Raw genomic sequence first — 17,304 nt, 5'->3', positions numbered from 1 at the left:
CAAAGCAAAGGGAGCCCAAGTCCTGTTGGCATCGGCCCAGCCGCTATTGTGGAAAGGCCACCATCACTGGGCAGGAAAAGGAAGTCGGCACTAAATCAATGTATATCAAAGGAAGTGAGTGGAAAAAACACAAGTGCTGCCAGAATGCTTAGCAACTTTTTTTTTTTTTTTTTAAATAAAAGTTATCTCTACTTCCAAACTTCTGAATTGGTGACAGCAGGCTTGAGGCCTATCCACTTTAGAAGACAGGAACTACACAGATACCTCCTGCATGCAAACAACTTTTGTTGAATGCTGCTTTCGACTTTTATTGCACAATGTGGTATGAATAGGAAAGTCTCTATGCTTGAAAAGCTAGGGAACAGGGGTACATTCCTTTTCCAAATCAGAGATAGGAGAAGAGAAGGAAGAAAGAATTGATTCAAGACTGAGCTATTGCCGTCAGACCTCTGACAGAACTGGAACTCTTCTGGACCTCTTAATAATTTAACGGTCTGGTACTTTGACATGTTCAGAAAATAAAACCAGTGCTTTCTTGATTGATGAATGACAGGCTAATCAGAAAGCGTCCACAAGCTGGGATAAGAGGAAAGAGTCTGTACAACTGGGATACAGAAGGGGCCCCTTATTACTATACAGTTTACCCATGACAGACACTCGGTACAGTCTGTTAGCTTTGGCATCATTATTTGGATACCTTCAAATGCCAATAAAGGAGAAAGATATTTTTTTAAATAAAATATTGTTGGCATTGAATTTGTCTGTGAAAAAAGAAACGTGGTGTTCAGACATGCATGGATACTGCTGCCTTCTTCATAGGACCGAGGAATGTTGCTCTTTTTATGCATATTAACTTCAAACTAGAAAGGATGGGAAAACTCTTTTTGTCCCAGTTTCAGCCATGTACTTCACAAGCTTTCAGCACTTCTTTGTTTGCTACTTCATAAAAGCAAACGGTACAAAAGGGGATCAGCAGACTCTAGACAGGATACAAACAGGTTTGCTAGACAAGTCTAGTATTGAGAACTACTGGTCTAGTTCTCAAGTCCTTCTCTACTGAGCTTACTCTCCCAATTATCTTTGGTCAGAACAGCGTGGATCTGACTCCGGTTTAAACCCCCCAATATGGAGACTGCCTGTTCTAGTTTAATCGGATTTATTATTTGACACTAAGATAGCATTGCAGATACCGATCTAAAATCCTGTAGTGATTATGCCTCAAGTTTACACCGTTAATGAAACAGTAGCACTCCTCTTCCACAGAGGGAGCTGGTTTAGAACTTGGAAACAAAACAACTCTGACATTCCCAGCTCCTAGTACTGCCCTTGTGATTTGCAGCACCTGTCATCTGAAGCATTAGGTCTGACAAGCCCGAAAATAGCTGTTGTAACAAACACAGCCATCCTCTGCTTCTGTTTGCAGCAAAATTTAGCTTTTATCACTTCTAAAGCAAAAATCATTTAACACAGAACACCATCCTAGGCTCTAGCCTTCATACTGCAGCTCCCTGTTACTGCTTACCTTCTTCCTGTTCTTTCACTGCTCACTGAATTTCACACCAAAGAGCCAGATTCTAAACCACAGACTCTCTTTTTGGACCCCAAAGTCTTTGAAGCAGATTCAGATGTTTTAGTTTTTCATACAAAAAGTTAACAGCTTTGAGCACCCTTCAACCACAGATTTGAATAGCACTGCATAGTTATACAGGGGGTTATAAAACAGAAATTGGGACGACCCAGACAAATCTACCAGAGATAGAAGTCATTAAAATTACAGGAGTCTTACGTGGACCTTTCCACTAAACATGAGTTCACTAAGCTGACAGAAACACAAAGGAAATGAGACAAAGGTACATATTACTTTGACTTTTCTTATTATCTTTTGTGCAGCTGTGCCAGTCACCTATGGTATTAGCCTTGTGCTCTACTCATCTGGTAATTATGAGTGAAAGGTTAGGGAACTCAGTATGTAGGGTGCTGGTTAGATATGCAGTGGCAATTCCTGTGCTACTAGTAAAATGCTTGATTACAGGAGTGAGGACAGATTCCAAAGCCCAACATAAAAAAAATAAATCAAATCTAGGTTTCACGAACTGAAATTGCCAATCTAAATAAAAAGCTTAATGGACTCACGTAAGCTTTCCAAATTTCTAACCTCAATGAATCTGGCTTTAGGACATCTCCTTTAGCAGCTCCTCAGCTGTTCAACAACTTAGTAAGGAACTTTGAAACATTCTATTGTAAACATATTAAAAGCTTTGAGAGTGAACTGCCTTGTCCTAGAATAACCTTTCAATTTCTCATGGCTTTCATAAACACTATACCATAAACACTAGTGCCCAAAAGATACCTTTCACAAAACAAAGACAAGCAGAAGTGGCAAAAATACTCACTGACAGACAGATGCCTACTTCTGGGTTCTGGCTGCTGATAGGGTGTGTTCACATCCCCCACAGACTGGGAAGTTTTAATCCTGACTTGTTTGGGCAGTCCAGAATGGGGTGAAGAACTGGTCTGTTGGGTAAAATGAAAAAAATAAAATAAAATGAGACTGAGCAGCTCGAGCAGTCTAGCCACAGTTTCAAAAATATTATGTTTAGTAGCAAGAAAGTAGCTGAGAAACAGCTCTAGAGCCTGCGATTTTATTAACTTCACAGAACAGAAACAATAAAGGCAGCGAAAGAGCAAGCTTCACAGATTTGGTGTAAAACAGGAGTCGAACAACTAGAGCATGCTACCCTCCAGCCTCAAATTGAATGCAGGATTTACAAGTCTCAATGTTTGTCTTCCATTAGCAGCCACCTATGAAACCAACAAGAGGGGGCTCATACCACTCCCTGAGACCAGACCGTGGAAGAACCTACAATTTCCATCAGCCATCTTGGCCAGCAGAGATAAATTACGACTCTTGCACTCTTTCAGAAGCAGTTAAGATAGCAACTTGATTCCCCACAATCTTTAAAAAGTAAACTGACACTTCAGACCATCTAAGCGAAAACAAATTCTAGAGAGTTTAAGAGCACAAAGAGTTTGCAGATGCCAAGATGAATGCTGCCTGTGTTGCTTTTATCCATCCTTCCCTGAACCTACAGACATAACCTAATTAAAGATCACTTTTCCACAGTGCCTTCATCTCATTCAAAGTAGGAAGAGGAATAACAGGAGACATGTCAAAGGACTTCTCCCCGATCTGTTGAGAAAGATGGACGGGGTAGCTCCAGCGCGCTTTATGGGAAGAGGAACTGCAGGACGGTTTTGCAATTTAGGGCAGTAGGATGCTGCCCAGGAGAACTGCTGCCCTTCTTGTGCAGCAGTTATGCACAGCTCTGCTACGAGAAACTGCAAGGCCACTTCAGACTCCAGAGGATGCTCACCTGGAAATACTTCAGGCAGCTAACACCTCTGTGCTCTTTCCATGGATGATACAGGGAACACGGGCTCTTAACACAGGACTGAACAGGACACCAACAATCTGAGGATGGTGCACTAAGGTCTGAACATACGAAATACTGTGAACTTCCAACCTCCCCCAAGCAAATGAGATCCTATGCACGTCAAAGCAGGTGCTCAATACTAGTGGACAATCTCAACTTTAATCTTCTTGTCCCAAAGTACCTAGTTTTACAAGAGGATGCAGTAGTCCCTTCCTCTTGTGTTACAGAATTCAACTAATGCTTGTAAAGCACTTATTTTATTGAGATGAACATAACCAAAGAGACCCCAAGGAAGTGAATTCTGTCTTCTGAAAATTACTTGAATATGACTGGCCAACAAGGTGTGAGGCCACACAATCAAAAAAGTAAAGAATACCTTCTCATTTAATAAGTGCTTACCCTTGCACAGAGTAAGGAGGGAACCTGATTTAAATTACATAAATTCTACCATGAATAGGAGAATTCTGAAGCTGGGAATGAGAGCTAAATAAAGGGTGCAGAGGTCACACCATTTATGTGGACAGTCTAGCTTTAGTACTCTAGGTGTTCAACTTAACCAGTTCTTCCCATTAGTTTCTAAACACAAAGGACTGACAACAGAAGTGAGTTGCTTGATAAAAGAAAGCACAAATGAGCCACAGAAAGAGGCACAAGAAAATTAATATAAACGCTATTCACAAATACAGGCTCTCAGTACTAGTCACTCTGCTACTGCTGTAAAGTTAACTTGTTTTATATACATATTTGTGCCAAAGTCACGGCATTACCTTTCCATCCCCAGAAAAAGAAAAGAGCACAACCAAAACAAAATCTGCATCCTGTACTTCAGGAAAAATAATGCTTCCCGCTCCCTCAGTGGGATGAGATCATGCAGCCAAGAAACCTCCTTCAGACTTGTGGGCTTTTGCTTTATCACATGTAGGGCTCTCCTGCCAGGCAACTCAGAGCTGAAGAGGAAGTCGGAGGAGAGGGGGGAAACAGTGGCACTTACTGAAGACTTCGCTGTTTGTTTCTGCTTTGAGCAAAAGAGGAAAAAACAGCTAATAAAAGGACACCACCACAGTACTGGCTACTGGCTGGTGTAGGGATGAGATCTGCTAAGTGTTTAAGTAGGTGGCTTAGGTAAAGTTCAGATAGTATCATTTAACATCTGATTTGCGGTCTGAAGACACTGAAATTAATAGAGGGCTGTGAAAGAGGATTGTTTTACTGTGTTATACCAAAAGTTGAGGCCACCTTTTACAGACTATTTCCTGACAACGCAGAACAAAGTCTGACTACGCTAGGTCAGACCAAAGGCCTTCTTGCCAAGTATTGTCTTCAGAAGAGCCAGTAACAAATGCTTAGGGAAAGGGCATACGACAAGGAACAGCATCATCCCCTCCTACACCTTTCCAGCTTTTGGCATCCAGTCATTTGGGAAAGGGCTGTTAACACTCCTGAAGGTCTTTCCATTTCTGTTAAGGTGGATTATCAAATTCAAAAATAGCGCGACATATGTAAGTTCTCCTGACAGTTCCGAGAATTACAGGTGTGATCATTTCAAGAGTTTGAGCTCACAGCCTGCAGAACTTGAATACGGATGAACATTCAAGATCGACAAGCTACTACCAACAGAGCTTTCAAGACAGAGTAGCTTTTTGTGTCACACTCTTCAAGAGAATTTGGTAATTTGCAAATAAAATATCTAAGCTATCAAGGTCTTTGGCTTGAAAAGCTGTATGACCTTAATTCTGAAAAAAAGACATTGGTTGAGTGAACAAAGTTCTCCAGTCACAGATCAGGAATAAGGAAAACTTCTGACTCTTTTTGCCCTCTTCAGCTCGTGGTTCAATTCACTGTTCAAAACAGGCAGCTTTGGGAGTTTGACTTAAAGACTCACTTCTCATGTTATGATTTTTTCTGCTGAAAACTGCAAACTACATTGACACTCACTGCCCACAGCCACCTGTGGTATCGGAAAGTGAACCAAAACACAGTCAAACTCATCTTAGGTGCGAATACACCATTATTTGCTAAAAGCAACTTAGTTTCTACAGAGCAAGGCTGGATTCAATGCATTAAGCTACAGAACTGAAAAATCACTGGGAGCTGTCCTTAGGCTTCTCACCAGGAAGAAAAAGTGCCAATAGCTTGTCTTCAAGGACAAACTGTGCTTTCTTAAAGGCAAGATAATTACATGCACTTTCAACACTGTGCTATTAATCAAAGGTAAAAAAAAAAAGTTCTCTGTGAACCAAACTCATTAAGTGTTTTCTGAATACAGTCACTGGGTACTCGATATAAAATGGCCTTCATATTACAGCTTAAAAAGCTGCAATGTTTTAGTCCCTGAACAGCTGCTGAAACTGGGAGGGGAGCAGGGGGGAAGGAAAAAGAGATACCTATAGCTGAGCCAAAGCAAAGAGGATAAACATACGCATTTGTGTCTGTGAAGAATGATTTTACTAATTCCTGTTACTCTCAGATAAGGCTACCATCATGTTTCAGAGACTTAAGGGTAAAAACCTTCAATTGGCTGCAGTTACAAAAGTTGTTACCTACATGGTTTCTGTCCTGAGACAGCAATAATATTCTAAGGCTTTTCACGTTAGAGCTTCGGTCTAAGAGATCTACTGCTTTATCCAGGTCATCTTGATTTTTCAAAGGAATAGATAGCTGCAAGATAAAGAACAGAAAAAAAATCATTAGAAAAGACAGAAAAAATAAGTCTCCTTCCACAATAGGTATTTAAACAAACATTAGGAAAAAAAAAAATCAGAATATAAGATAGAATTCTGATTGCTCAATTATTCCACAAATTTTCACTACTGTCTTACTGTCCTTTTTAACAAGGTTTTCCTCCCATGCCATTAGAGAAATGGCTGACCCTATGCAAATTTCTAACGCACTATCCACAAAAATACTAATTGCTACCTGAATTTGTTGTTTGCAAAGAACAAGTCAGAGACAGGCCCCTGACTCCCTCATGAGAACACCGTCTCAGAATACTTATGAACCCAGACCTAACGATCAAGCGAAAATTGGGTTTCAGATAGAGACTAGTACAAAGAAGATTAAGACAGCCCACTCACATCTCAAAACGTGAACGTTAACAACACTGAAGAACCCCTTTCATTTTTGTCCGACTCCTACTGGTGAATGGGGTTTTGCATCTCCCTCATTAGGGACACATCCCTGAATGGTGGCAGGGCAACACCGCAACAAAAAAACCCAAGGAAAAGCCAGGGTGTCCAGAAGGAGAAAGCAAACAAAATACTTTAGATTATTAACATGGACTACCAGGTCCCTCAGAGACAAATGCTATTCCCCAAGTCACTTTCTTTCACCAACAACAGCGCCCACAGCATCTCATACCAGTGAGCCTCCCCTGTTCTCTAACTCCCCTTGTTTGCCTGCCAGCGGGGCAATAAGCAGAAAGTGTTGCAGCCAGCAGAAGGTAAATGTGTTACAGATGGCTGGATGGCTGCTGCTGGTCAGCAGTCAAACACAAGCAGTACTGACTCTGCTATCGGGCAGCTGAAGAAATGACTCCGGGACTGCCTGCAGTCTTCAGGCTGTATATATATTGGCTGGCAATAGTTGCTTTCAACAGTCAAAATACTTCAAATACCTTTTTTTACTTCCCCAAGAGAGTCTCCCAAACAATACCAGTACAAGGAAGCAAGATGCTGATGTTCGTACAATACACACATCAGTGTGATGTTTTGTCAGTATCAGCATGTTTTCCTCTGGAGCAGAGTGATTCAACTATGGTTCATATTAGAGGGAGGAACTGAAAATTAAATTGAAGGGTACGGAATTTGGGATGGGAAAAGGAGGTGTCATCCAGAGAGAGTGTTACACGTTCTGAGCACTGATAACAATGCTCTGTACCTCATTGTTCATGTAGTGGAGGTCCAGTGGCTGGCCAAAGGCTGTTTTCACTTTCTGTTGCACGTCTTCATAGCGCACAGGACGGACAAATGGGATAATTCTGGAACAAAAGAAAAATCACTGATTGAATTCACAGATATACTTGACAATGCAATCAAATTAGACGGCTGAACCATTAAAACCACATTTGCATGTTCCCCTTTCATCCTCAAGCAGGTAGAGAACCTTTCTAATCTGAATTGATATTAATTATTTTAACAAGGAATTCTTGATCTCTGGTCCATTTCCAAATGGTTTGTCAAAATGCAATATTCAACTGACGATTTCAAATAGAATGCCTTTGTCCCTGGATAGAAAAGCATCCTTTACTGAATAAATTTCTTCCACATAACAGGATACAAATCTCCTATGCACTTTGGCTTAAAGAATACTGCCTCAGGCACAAAACACAAACAAATACATTCAGTGAGAGTTGAATTAAAAGCTGCAGAAGGCCCAAAGAACAAAAAAGTATTTGGTTTAAGTACTCCAATATCTGAACTCAAAACTCACTCCCCAAAAATTTCCAAAATGCCTTCCAGTTGAAAGGTTTCAACAAACATTTCCACAGCAAAGTAGTCCTGAACTCCTGAGGGAAGGCATCAGCAGGAGGACACAAAGGAATCTGAAAACCCTCTTTCCCAAAGGTGGTCTGTGACATTAGCTCCACGTTAGCCCTCTGCACGCTCAGCTCAAACATGTCCAAACAGCTGAATCACAGACTCACTACACTGTCTCGGCAGTTATCCTTCAAATCCTGTGCAACACTGCAGGGGCTTTTTCTCAAGAGTTGAAGTCAAATCTAACTGTAACTGTGCAACTGTTTGTCACTCATGGCTTGCTTTATTTAAAAAAAAAAATAATAGCCTTTTTTTTTTAATTACAGAGGCCAAGTAGATCAAAACTTAAATACTGCTTCAGCTGTAATAGCACTGGCACAGCTGACTTGCAATAATTCAGAATATTCATATAAGACAGATCAGTCTCATACTCTCACGCTTCCTCCCTCACGAGTATTTTTCATATGTAATGCATCTCTGGGCACCTTCACCGACCGACACACACAATATGCACAGATGTGAATTATTCTGATCACTTTCCCTGAGCCCAAACCTTGTGACACACTAAACCCTCAGTTCTAGCACTCAGCCGTTTCCTTGCTAGTTGAATGGCAGGAGTTTTAGACTCACATACAAACGGCCTCAAGAAATCCAAAATGCCAACAGGCACAGCCATCCTAGGGGAACCCTGCAGAATCCTGCGGCACGTGCATGATTTTCAGAAAATGATAGTATAGTTTTCTTTGTTGGGTTTTTATTACTGTTTTGCCTACCTTGGAATAAAAACTCTAATGCTTTAGGCAAAGTAGTAATATGAAGTTCCAGCAAAGCATCTAAAACTGTTTGTTTTGGTGGAATGTTCTTCTGTAGGAAATTGCCAAGCACTCAGAAAGTCGCTACCTTGACAGCTGTGAAAAAGGACGATTTTCACCCTCTTCAGAAGCAGCAGCAAGTAAAATATCCTGGGTCAAGAACTGAAGGATTCAAATGTGAACCATAGTTTACAACCCACTATTCTAGCAAACCAAGGACATCTACTGCTCGGAAACCCACTTTTCACCTCTCTGCTGCACAAGGCCCAGATGGTTGGTTGTTCTTGCCTTTGGGTTCCCGCAACCAGACTTCTCGCCATCTGCTTCCATGGGCCACGAGACCACACTGCATCTCCAAGTTAAAGAAACAGCTCTGGGACACAGCTGACAGCCACCATCGTTCTGAAAGCTATTAGACCACTTCGACAGCTGCTTACCCCACCGCTGCACCTTGAAACAATTCTGCTTTGGCATAGCTGAAATACTGTCCCAAAAAGCTTGATTATTAGCACCACTTAACAATTTTGCCATCGGGCAGAAATAGGAAGGCCTGAACGGACCACAGAAACTCAAGACCTATCTTGCTCACAGGGGCAGCTCTCTGGGCTCAGTGAAACCCCGAATCGCCTCTGGGGAAGCTCACACAAGTTCATGCTGAACCCGTGCTTTGGCTACCGGTGCTTTGGATAGAAGGCTTAGTTTCCAAAACGTCCATCCAGCCTGCTTCCAGCACTCAGTATCCTTTCACGATATGCAGCTTTTGTTTTAAGTAGCTCTAGTGTTAATTGGCTTCCTTAGCCCCTTCCCAGGAAGGGTTCATCTTGCTACCAGACCTACAACGTTCAGCTATTTAGAAATAATTGTCCTTGTTAAAAAGCAGCCCACAATAACATTTTCTACATATTACTAAGAAACCCATCCATGAAATTATAGTACGCTGGCACCGTACAAACATAATTTAGTTCTCAGTTGAGCCGAAGTCCCTTATAAAGGCTTCCATTCTACACTCAATGCATTAAAAAGCAGAGCTGTTCTCAGGTGCCACAAATTCTATTAGTTTAAAAACTCTGTGCACTCTTCTAACACAAAATCATGGACTGCAGGGTTTAAGGAGCCCATTCCTGCCTGACCACCTTAAATATTTGTGGTTAGATCTGGCAGCTCCTCTGAAACCAAGCACACACACTTACATTCTCGGTGCAAGCTTGCTGTCTGTAACTGCATACCACTTTGGGAATGGGGAATTCAGGCGAGCGTAACTGCATAATTAGACTAACACACAATCAACCTTTTCATTTTAATGTTACTTCAGAAAAAAAACCTTTCTTCTCCCCTGAGCTCTGTGCCATCTTAAATGCACTCAGGCAGAAGACATGCAAGATGATAGGACTGCGGTGACAAGATTTTGCTTCCAAGTTACCTTGTCCTAACATGGTATCACAAGAAATTGTGACATGTCACACAGTGGCTCTGTCGTAGTCCACACAATGCCTGTGACACAGTAGAGTGCTGAGAAGATCTGGCTGACAAAGGCAGCAGTAGATCCCAGCTACGATTACTTTTAAATTTTCTCCTTGAGGCCCAAAAGTCAGGTTTTTTTAGTGTCAGAATTCACCACATAGTACTTTGGTGAATGAAGCAGTCACATTTTTGAGGAAGACTTTACAAATGATCCTCTGCCATCTGCTTTATCAACAAAGAATGCCTCTGCTTTTCTGTTTTAACAAAAATCCCTTAATTTGACAAAGGAGGATACTTGAGGAGGAGCTTCAGCAGCTCAGCCAGTAACCTTTGCTAGTAATAGGCTGTTAGGACCACTACACGCAACTTGCACTGTTGTACTATCAACATCAAGTTTGCATTTTATCATGAAACTGTGAACTACTTCATGTTGAAAATACTGAGATGGGAGAAACCAAAGGATTCCCGTAGGATGTCTGTGAAGAGTAGCATATAAATTCATGCTTACCATCCAATTAATTTCTTCAGAAAAAGGAAACTGGAACCTACCATCAAGATCCCTTTTTCCCCTCAGCGAGAGCTCAAGAGCAGCCTCAAAGAGGCTGCAAACAAGTTTGGAGCCTTTCTGTACGTTCACACAGCCACTGAACAGCCGTAACAGTATCGAGAGTTCCTCTCAACTAGATGGCAGGTAAGGGGCTTTTTGAGACCTACTTTGAAATGTCTAGGCAAGTTTACCCATTGGAAACACTACTGTAAACACCGAAAAAGCTAATTCAGTTTATTCTGTTTTTTGTAAAAGAAAGTGTCTCAAAACTAAGTATCAGAGGAAATAACAAGGAAACTTTTAGACCAATGAAAAAAATCTTCCCTTGCTGTATCTGTTGCTCAGTCACAGCAGGACAGTGATAGTGATAGGTCATCAGGAAGGGAGAAACTAGAAAAGAATGACACTAATTTCATCAGTTTCATTTGGTTTTAGTTAAATGAAACAAATAGGGAACATATCTGAAATAAGGCTATCGGGCTGAATTTATTTCAGGCTGGACAGCTTTTTTTAATATTACTGCAATTCATTTACAAATAGATACCATGACAATAAATCAAAGGAAAGTGTTATATGACACACTGATTTTTAAAAATAACTAAGTTGTGTATGATCTGTTTGCTGTTGCCTTTACAGTGTGTTTTTCATTCAGGAACAAGGAAAATGAAGCAAACAAAACATTTAACCGAAGTTACTGATGACTAAATTATTCTACTAACCAAAGAATCAAAGCAGCAAAGACAGACTTACCGTCTTTCCCCGTTATGTTCAAACTTTATCCTTACATCGTTCTGCAGAAGAAAGAACAAAAGGTTAGTTCAGAGCGAAACTCTGGCATACATAAAAGCATACAGACGGATCGTATCATGATTTTAAGGCCCAAACACAAAGCAGGTCAATTTGTGACTGCAGCAGGCATCAACTCCTCAAAAGGCTAACCAGAACACAAGTCTGATAACTTTCTCCGTGGAAACTGAAGCAGACTGTGGACAACAAGTGGCTGACACGTGAACACAGCACCATGAGGAATGGAGAAATTGCTAAAGGAGAAAGAGAAGGAAAGGGGTAAAAACTAAGTTGTAATGTTTATTAGTTGTCACTTAAACAGAGGACACTGAAATATACTTGAAGGAAAATTAATCCATCTTTAAGATTGCATGGCAAAAATCTGAAATTGAGTCTGACTGCGTATTCATCTGAACCGAAGCTGATTTTCTTTGTGCATTCTCAAAGCAAGCGTGTTTTCTTCTATGGCAAAAAAAGAGAGAGATACAGGGAACACGCTACATTCTTTATTCTTAAGACACAGACTAAATCTCTGCTTTTGCAAAAATGCAGCCCCTGAAATTCAGACTATGAAGTTACAAACAAGTTAACTATGTGTCATCTTTTAAAGTGCCAAGGGGTCATCATCCAGATCTGGCAGATGGTTGAAAGCACTGACCGCGCAACCTGTGCATTTCACTGTAAACTCAGAAGATGTTATGTGGCACGGAAGAGTCAACATGCCGAACTTTCAACTCTGGAGATCAAAGTTCAAATCCCAATTTAGGTCACAAAGATAAAAATAAAAGGGAAAAATCTGCTCTGATAAGACTCCATAATTTCTGCTGCACAATTTATGTGATTGGAATAGATTAAGCCATCTGTGAAAGCCTCAGACAATAGGCAATCATACATCTAGGAACTTCAAAAAAATGTGGCCAGGAAATGCTCTTTAGCTAGAGGAAGTATCTGGCAGGCCTAGTGGTCAAGAATGCAGTTCAAAGGGACCCATGCAATCGCTGCGAGTACACAGTACTCCTGCAGCAATACTGTAGGTACAGAATTGATCGTGACAAATGAGCTTCCCCATCAGAGCCACAATCATCTGCAGGTGGGTAATTATACGTAACTTTACCAAAGACGTTTTCTCAGATGTGGGAAGAGAAAGAACTTACTCTAGAATGACACCAAAGCGAGGCAAATTCTAGAGAACTCATTTTAATTGAACAGTAAAGGAAAAATGCAACACACACCATAGGAATAATAAACTATAAAAGATGTCCACCAGCCAGCTACTGATGAAACAGTTGTTTCTTAGGCATAATGGATGGAGGAGCGAGCCCTTTACATTAGGGATTTTCAGGGAAGGAAGGCCATGCTGTTCTAAGTAACCCAGTCTAAGGGAACTAAACAGGACTGTTTGGATTAAATTGAATGAAAGTAATTTTTCAGATTAAATTTCTGACCTCAAGATGTGTTTTGGGTCATGAAACAGCTCTCACTAGTTAAAATCAGACAACACTAGAAGATCTTCAGGGCTCTTTGGAAACCTTTCTTCAACTTACTGGTACCTAAGCAACTAAAATACCTTTCTCAACAGCATCGCATGCTTTCAAACCTGTAATTTGTAACAAAGGGAAGGGTGGGGGGGAATTTGGCATCTATCTCCTGATGATCTTTCCAAAAGGATCAGACACTGGCCACTTGTGTCTATTTTTCAAAGATCTAAGGGAAGGTATTTTAAAGTGACCTTAGTGTTTAAATTTCAGAGAGAACCTAGAGGAGTTAAACATCTAGTGCTTTTCGTTTCCTTTGAAAGCAGTGAACCTATCACCTATATAAACCACTTTCTAGAGCAGCTCACAAACTGTCCTAAGAGATGAGTAAGAAAGCAAATCCAAGTTTGGTGCTTTAGCGTTCCAGTTCTGTGATGCGGTATCATAAATAATGATTACAGATCTTGATTTAAGACATCTCTGAATTTACGTTTCAAAGTGATTTGGAAAGGATTTTGTACTACTCCATCTATGGATTTGTCCAGCACATTCAAGGAAATCCCATATCCCAGCTGAACAAGTAGATTATGAGCAGACAAAGCATAAGAGACAGACATGAACTTTAAAGCCTGCTCCAAAAAGCTTAAGCCTGTAATAAGGATATAACTGGAAAGAGTTACTTTACTGATACAGGCAACTTCTCCCGTTAATGTTCGTCTAACTGTTAAGTAACGATTTAATTTTTTAAGACAGTAATGGACAAAGAATTCTTGACTGAAATTGTTGCTTTTGCATTCAAGTATTTCATTCAAACGATATGCAGCATACACTGACAGAGTGATATTATTCTGCCCTTTCTTTCTACCAGAAAGTCAACGCAATAGTTTTCTCTACAAAAAAAAGTCTCTAGCAATGTAAATAAAGTATTGACCCTCCCACTTATTACCTTGGGAGAAGTATTTCTTTTAGAAAATAGACTTCACATCCCCATACCCAAATAAGGGTTAGTTTCATTCCCATCTTCATGTGACATATGACTGAGTAACTCCAGACAATCCCCCCTGTTAAGCACGCTGCCTCTATTCAGACACCTGTAAATAGCTGTTTCCTTTTTCACTGAAGCAGGGTTTATTACAGCTTCGCTAAAGCCAGTCCTTTCAGACAATCCCCTTCACTGTTCTTGGGTCAACTTCAGTTTGACTACCTTTTATCGAGATCTTGGTTCTGTATTCACATGCAGTCTGAATCGCGTGAAGATGACACCAGCATTAGTTCATTATCCGACAGACTGCTTTATGCAGTTTTAAACTGCAGTGGCCTTCTTTTGCATCAGAGATGGAAATACTTGTTTCCTTTTCATCATTACACTTCTCAGTTCCCTGCTTCCCTTTGAATTTAAGTATTATTTCCATTACAATGAAAAGTGCATCATACTGCTACATCATGACAGAGTCAGTAAAGAAAAGCCTTCCTGGCCCCCCACACCTGCTTAAATGAATTCTATAAAGGTCACTGCACACAACTTTAAAACATGCTCCTAATTTATAATTCCTAATATTGAATAGGAAGCCAGTTTTCTTACCGGAATTTTTTTTTCTTCCACTGCAGAGGCACACTGGTTTGTTATTGCAGGGCTGCCCAAGAGGGGTGGACTGCTGGCATTGTGTTTTTTCTTTAAAAATAATAAAGTAATTTAAAAAAAATGGTCATGCGGCTGTGAAACCAGAAAACCACTCGGTAAACTTTTTAGCTAATCTACACAGACCAAACCCCATCAAAAACATGCATGGGAGGAAGGCAGAATACTAAGATGTTGCAAATTATCAAAACTGCATCCTCCCTAGTCGATAAAGGTAAGTAAATAAAAAGCTACCATGTTGGCACCACAGCCTGAGCAAGAACAGGGAGCTAATCCACCCGTGCTTCTGACTGCTGAAGCATCACAAGACAGAACAGAGGCAGGAGACCCCCTGTCAACCTACTCTGTCCCTTCTGCCTCCAGGTAACGATTTCAAGTACTCACTAAATAGCTTATTACCTGTTTGTTGGAGTGAGCAGTGTCTTTATTCTTCATGGTATCATATCCAGTCAGTCTGTGACGTCGGCTCATCTGGAGTGCTACCAGGTCCTTCATGATGGATTTCAAGGCCTCTTGTTCATCTGTGATGCACAAGAATTTTAGTAGTAAGTTGCCTGGGTGAGTATCAACCGTAACACTTCTGCACTTGTTTTCTGCCGGCTCATAGAAAGATGATCCTTTCTAGGATCTTTGCAAAAATACTGTAATTTCATTTAGCCATAAAAAGCCCAAACTTAATCTAATATCACAAAGTAGTAAACAGATAAATTTCAAGTCACTTGTCCAATGTCACAAAAGGATCTGGCCATAGTAAGGTTCAGAATAAATATCCCCAGCCCCTAGTTCTGTTAAAACAGCTTCACAACAATCAGTACAACTTGGGACAGATTTGCTAGATCATCACAGGTCATTTAGGAAGGGCAAACTGATGTGCTTCTGCCAAGGAAAACCTGGTAAGAATCTGTTCTTTCCAATTTTATATCCTGTTACCTTAGAATTCTTGCTCGCTAGCAGAACAAACCACGGCCAATAGAAAGAAAAATGAAAATCCGGACAAAGAGTCATCTTAGAATATCTCTGAATACAAATCCACTTGCACCGATTTCCCCAACACATTCCTCTCTTCCCCCAAAACAAGCTGATGGAACAAAGTTCAAACCATTTTATGAGACTTCAAGATCTACTCAACAGATTCAAATCGTGCAGCATCAAGAACAATGTCTGCTGGCAGAGTATAATGCAGCAGGTTCAATTCAAGGCTTCTTGCAAATGCAGGAGAATAAAAAACACATATTGAAATTTTTCTTATACATTCTACTGACTTAAAATAAACTTTCTGAAGCTAAGATTCTTAATGTAACCAATTTAAAGTGTTCTTCCATTGCTTGTTAGTTTTGAGGACAGAAGTGATATTTAGCAGAACTTTGCGTGAAACCTAGAAAACAAAGACACAAAAAAAGGAAAGAAAGGCATAGTAGCTGGGCTGCGATGGATGCTAACATAAAGTAAGAAGGTGTCTAAGAGCTACTGAAAATAATCCTTTGCTTTTGCAAGCATAACAATCCTAAATTACTCGACACTGCAAAAGGGAAAAAAAGTTGACACATGAAGTTTGGTTCAAAATAGGACTGCACCAGCCGCTTTGCTCCTAGGCCCTGTGCCACCAACGTAACAAAGCAGCATCAGATGCCATCACTCAGAGGATCTGCTGTTGGCACACTCATGCCTACTGGATCGCCGGGCTGTCGTCTCACATATCAAGACTCAAGAGTTTTTTAGGGATAAAGCATTTTTTCCTTGGCAAATAATACGTCCAGTTAAATCTTTCCTGATATTGAGGCATAATTTAGGCATGAAATTTGAAGCAGTGATTAGATCAGCTCTGAACATGCCCAGAAGAATCTGCCCTTTCTAAAAGAGTCTGTTTGGACTCGACCGCCAGTTTTGCATGTAAAGCTTTTTTTTTTTTTTTTTTTTTTTTTTACAATTGGAACTTTTGGAAACGATGTGAACCAGTAATGCATAGACGAGGTTATCACAACCCTACTCATATGACAGTGTATCAGGTGTGCAGCGCTCGGTATGCCAGACTCCTCCTTTCCTCCCAAAGTCCACAAACGCGTCACTTCGATGTGTTTGAATTGAAATGAGCTGATTTGTAAATAACTGAAACGTGATTTTAAAAATCCAGCACAGCTACACACTCGTTCTCAATTGATGGCACTGGTTTGGATGGGTAATGGCTTACATTTGGAAGTGTTGTCCTGGGAACAGCTGCTGTACATTAAACGACGGACTGACTCGCATCTGTATTTCTCTGTAAAAGGGACTCATTGGGACTATTTGTTTCTTCAATTTCACGTTATGCATTTGTTCATGAGTGTGTCTCAAAGAAGCTAGCTTATGTTTTATGCAGAAGACTGGGTTCATGATTAATCAATGTCTGAATAACAAACTAGATTTTCGCAATGCTTAAAGATGACAGATGTAGGACACATACAGCTTCTAAAGCACGCAGGGAGTGAACGCTACCAGAATTTAGAAGCAAAAAGGGGGAAAAATATACCTATTTGTACGGGGGCAACATCTAAAAATGCCCCAGTCGGAACAGAAGACACACTAACATTGCCTTTGGTACAACCAATAGTTTCTGCCCAGAAGGTCTGTTTTAGCTTTCCGAGAGTACTAAACACTAGAGCAGAGGTACTTCCACTATGGGCTTCAGTATGTTCTAC

At 40.6% G+C, this 17,304-nt stretch overlaps 1 protein-coding gene across 1 annotated transcript in view; it reads right to left on the bottom strand.

Annotated features, from left to right (window-relative positions):
- Nucleotides 1-15,148, bottom strand: part of MAP3K3 (mitogen-activated protein kinase kinase kinase 3) — a 34,125-nt gene extending 18,977 nt beyond the window's left edge. Inside the window, exons 1-6 of the mRNA XM_009320431.1 lie at nucleotides 15,029-15,148; nucleotides 14,573-14,662; nucleotides 11,480-11,520; nucleotides 7,311-7,410; nucleotides 5,979-6,092; nucleotides 2,394-2,514 (exon numbers count right to left, since the gene is read on the bottom strand). Of these exons, the coding sequence (XP_009318706.1) occupies nucleotides 2,394-2,514; nucleotides 5,979-6,092; nucleotides 7,311-7,410; nucleotides 11,480-11,520; nucleotides 14,573-14,662; nucleotides 15,029-15,124 (562 nt within the window). The 5' untranslated portion in view covers nucleotides 15,125-15,148. The remainder of the gene's footprint in view (nucleotides 1-2,393; nucleotides 2,515-5,978; nucleotides 6,093-7,310; nucleotides 7,411-11,479; nucleotides 11,521-14,572; nucleotides 14,663-15,028) is intronic.
- Nucleotides 15,149-17,304: the final 2,156 nt, after the last annotated feature.

This window comes from Pygoscelis adeliae, unplaced genomic scaffold, assembly GCF_000699105.1.
Source record: "Pygoscelis adeliae isolate BGI_AS28 unplaced genomic scaffold, ASM69910v1 Scaffold203, whole genome shotgun sequence".
NCBI lineage: Eukaryota > Metazoa > Chordata > Aves > Sphenisciformes > Spheniscidae > Pygoscelis > Pygoscelis adeliae.
Note: the sequence above shows the minus strand (reverse complement) of the source record. Positions and strands in the feature narration are given on the sequence as shown.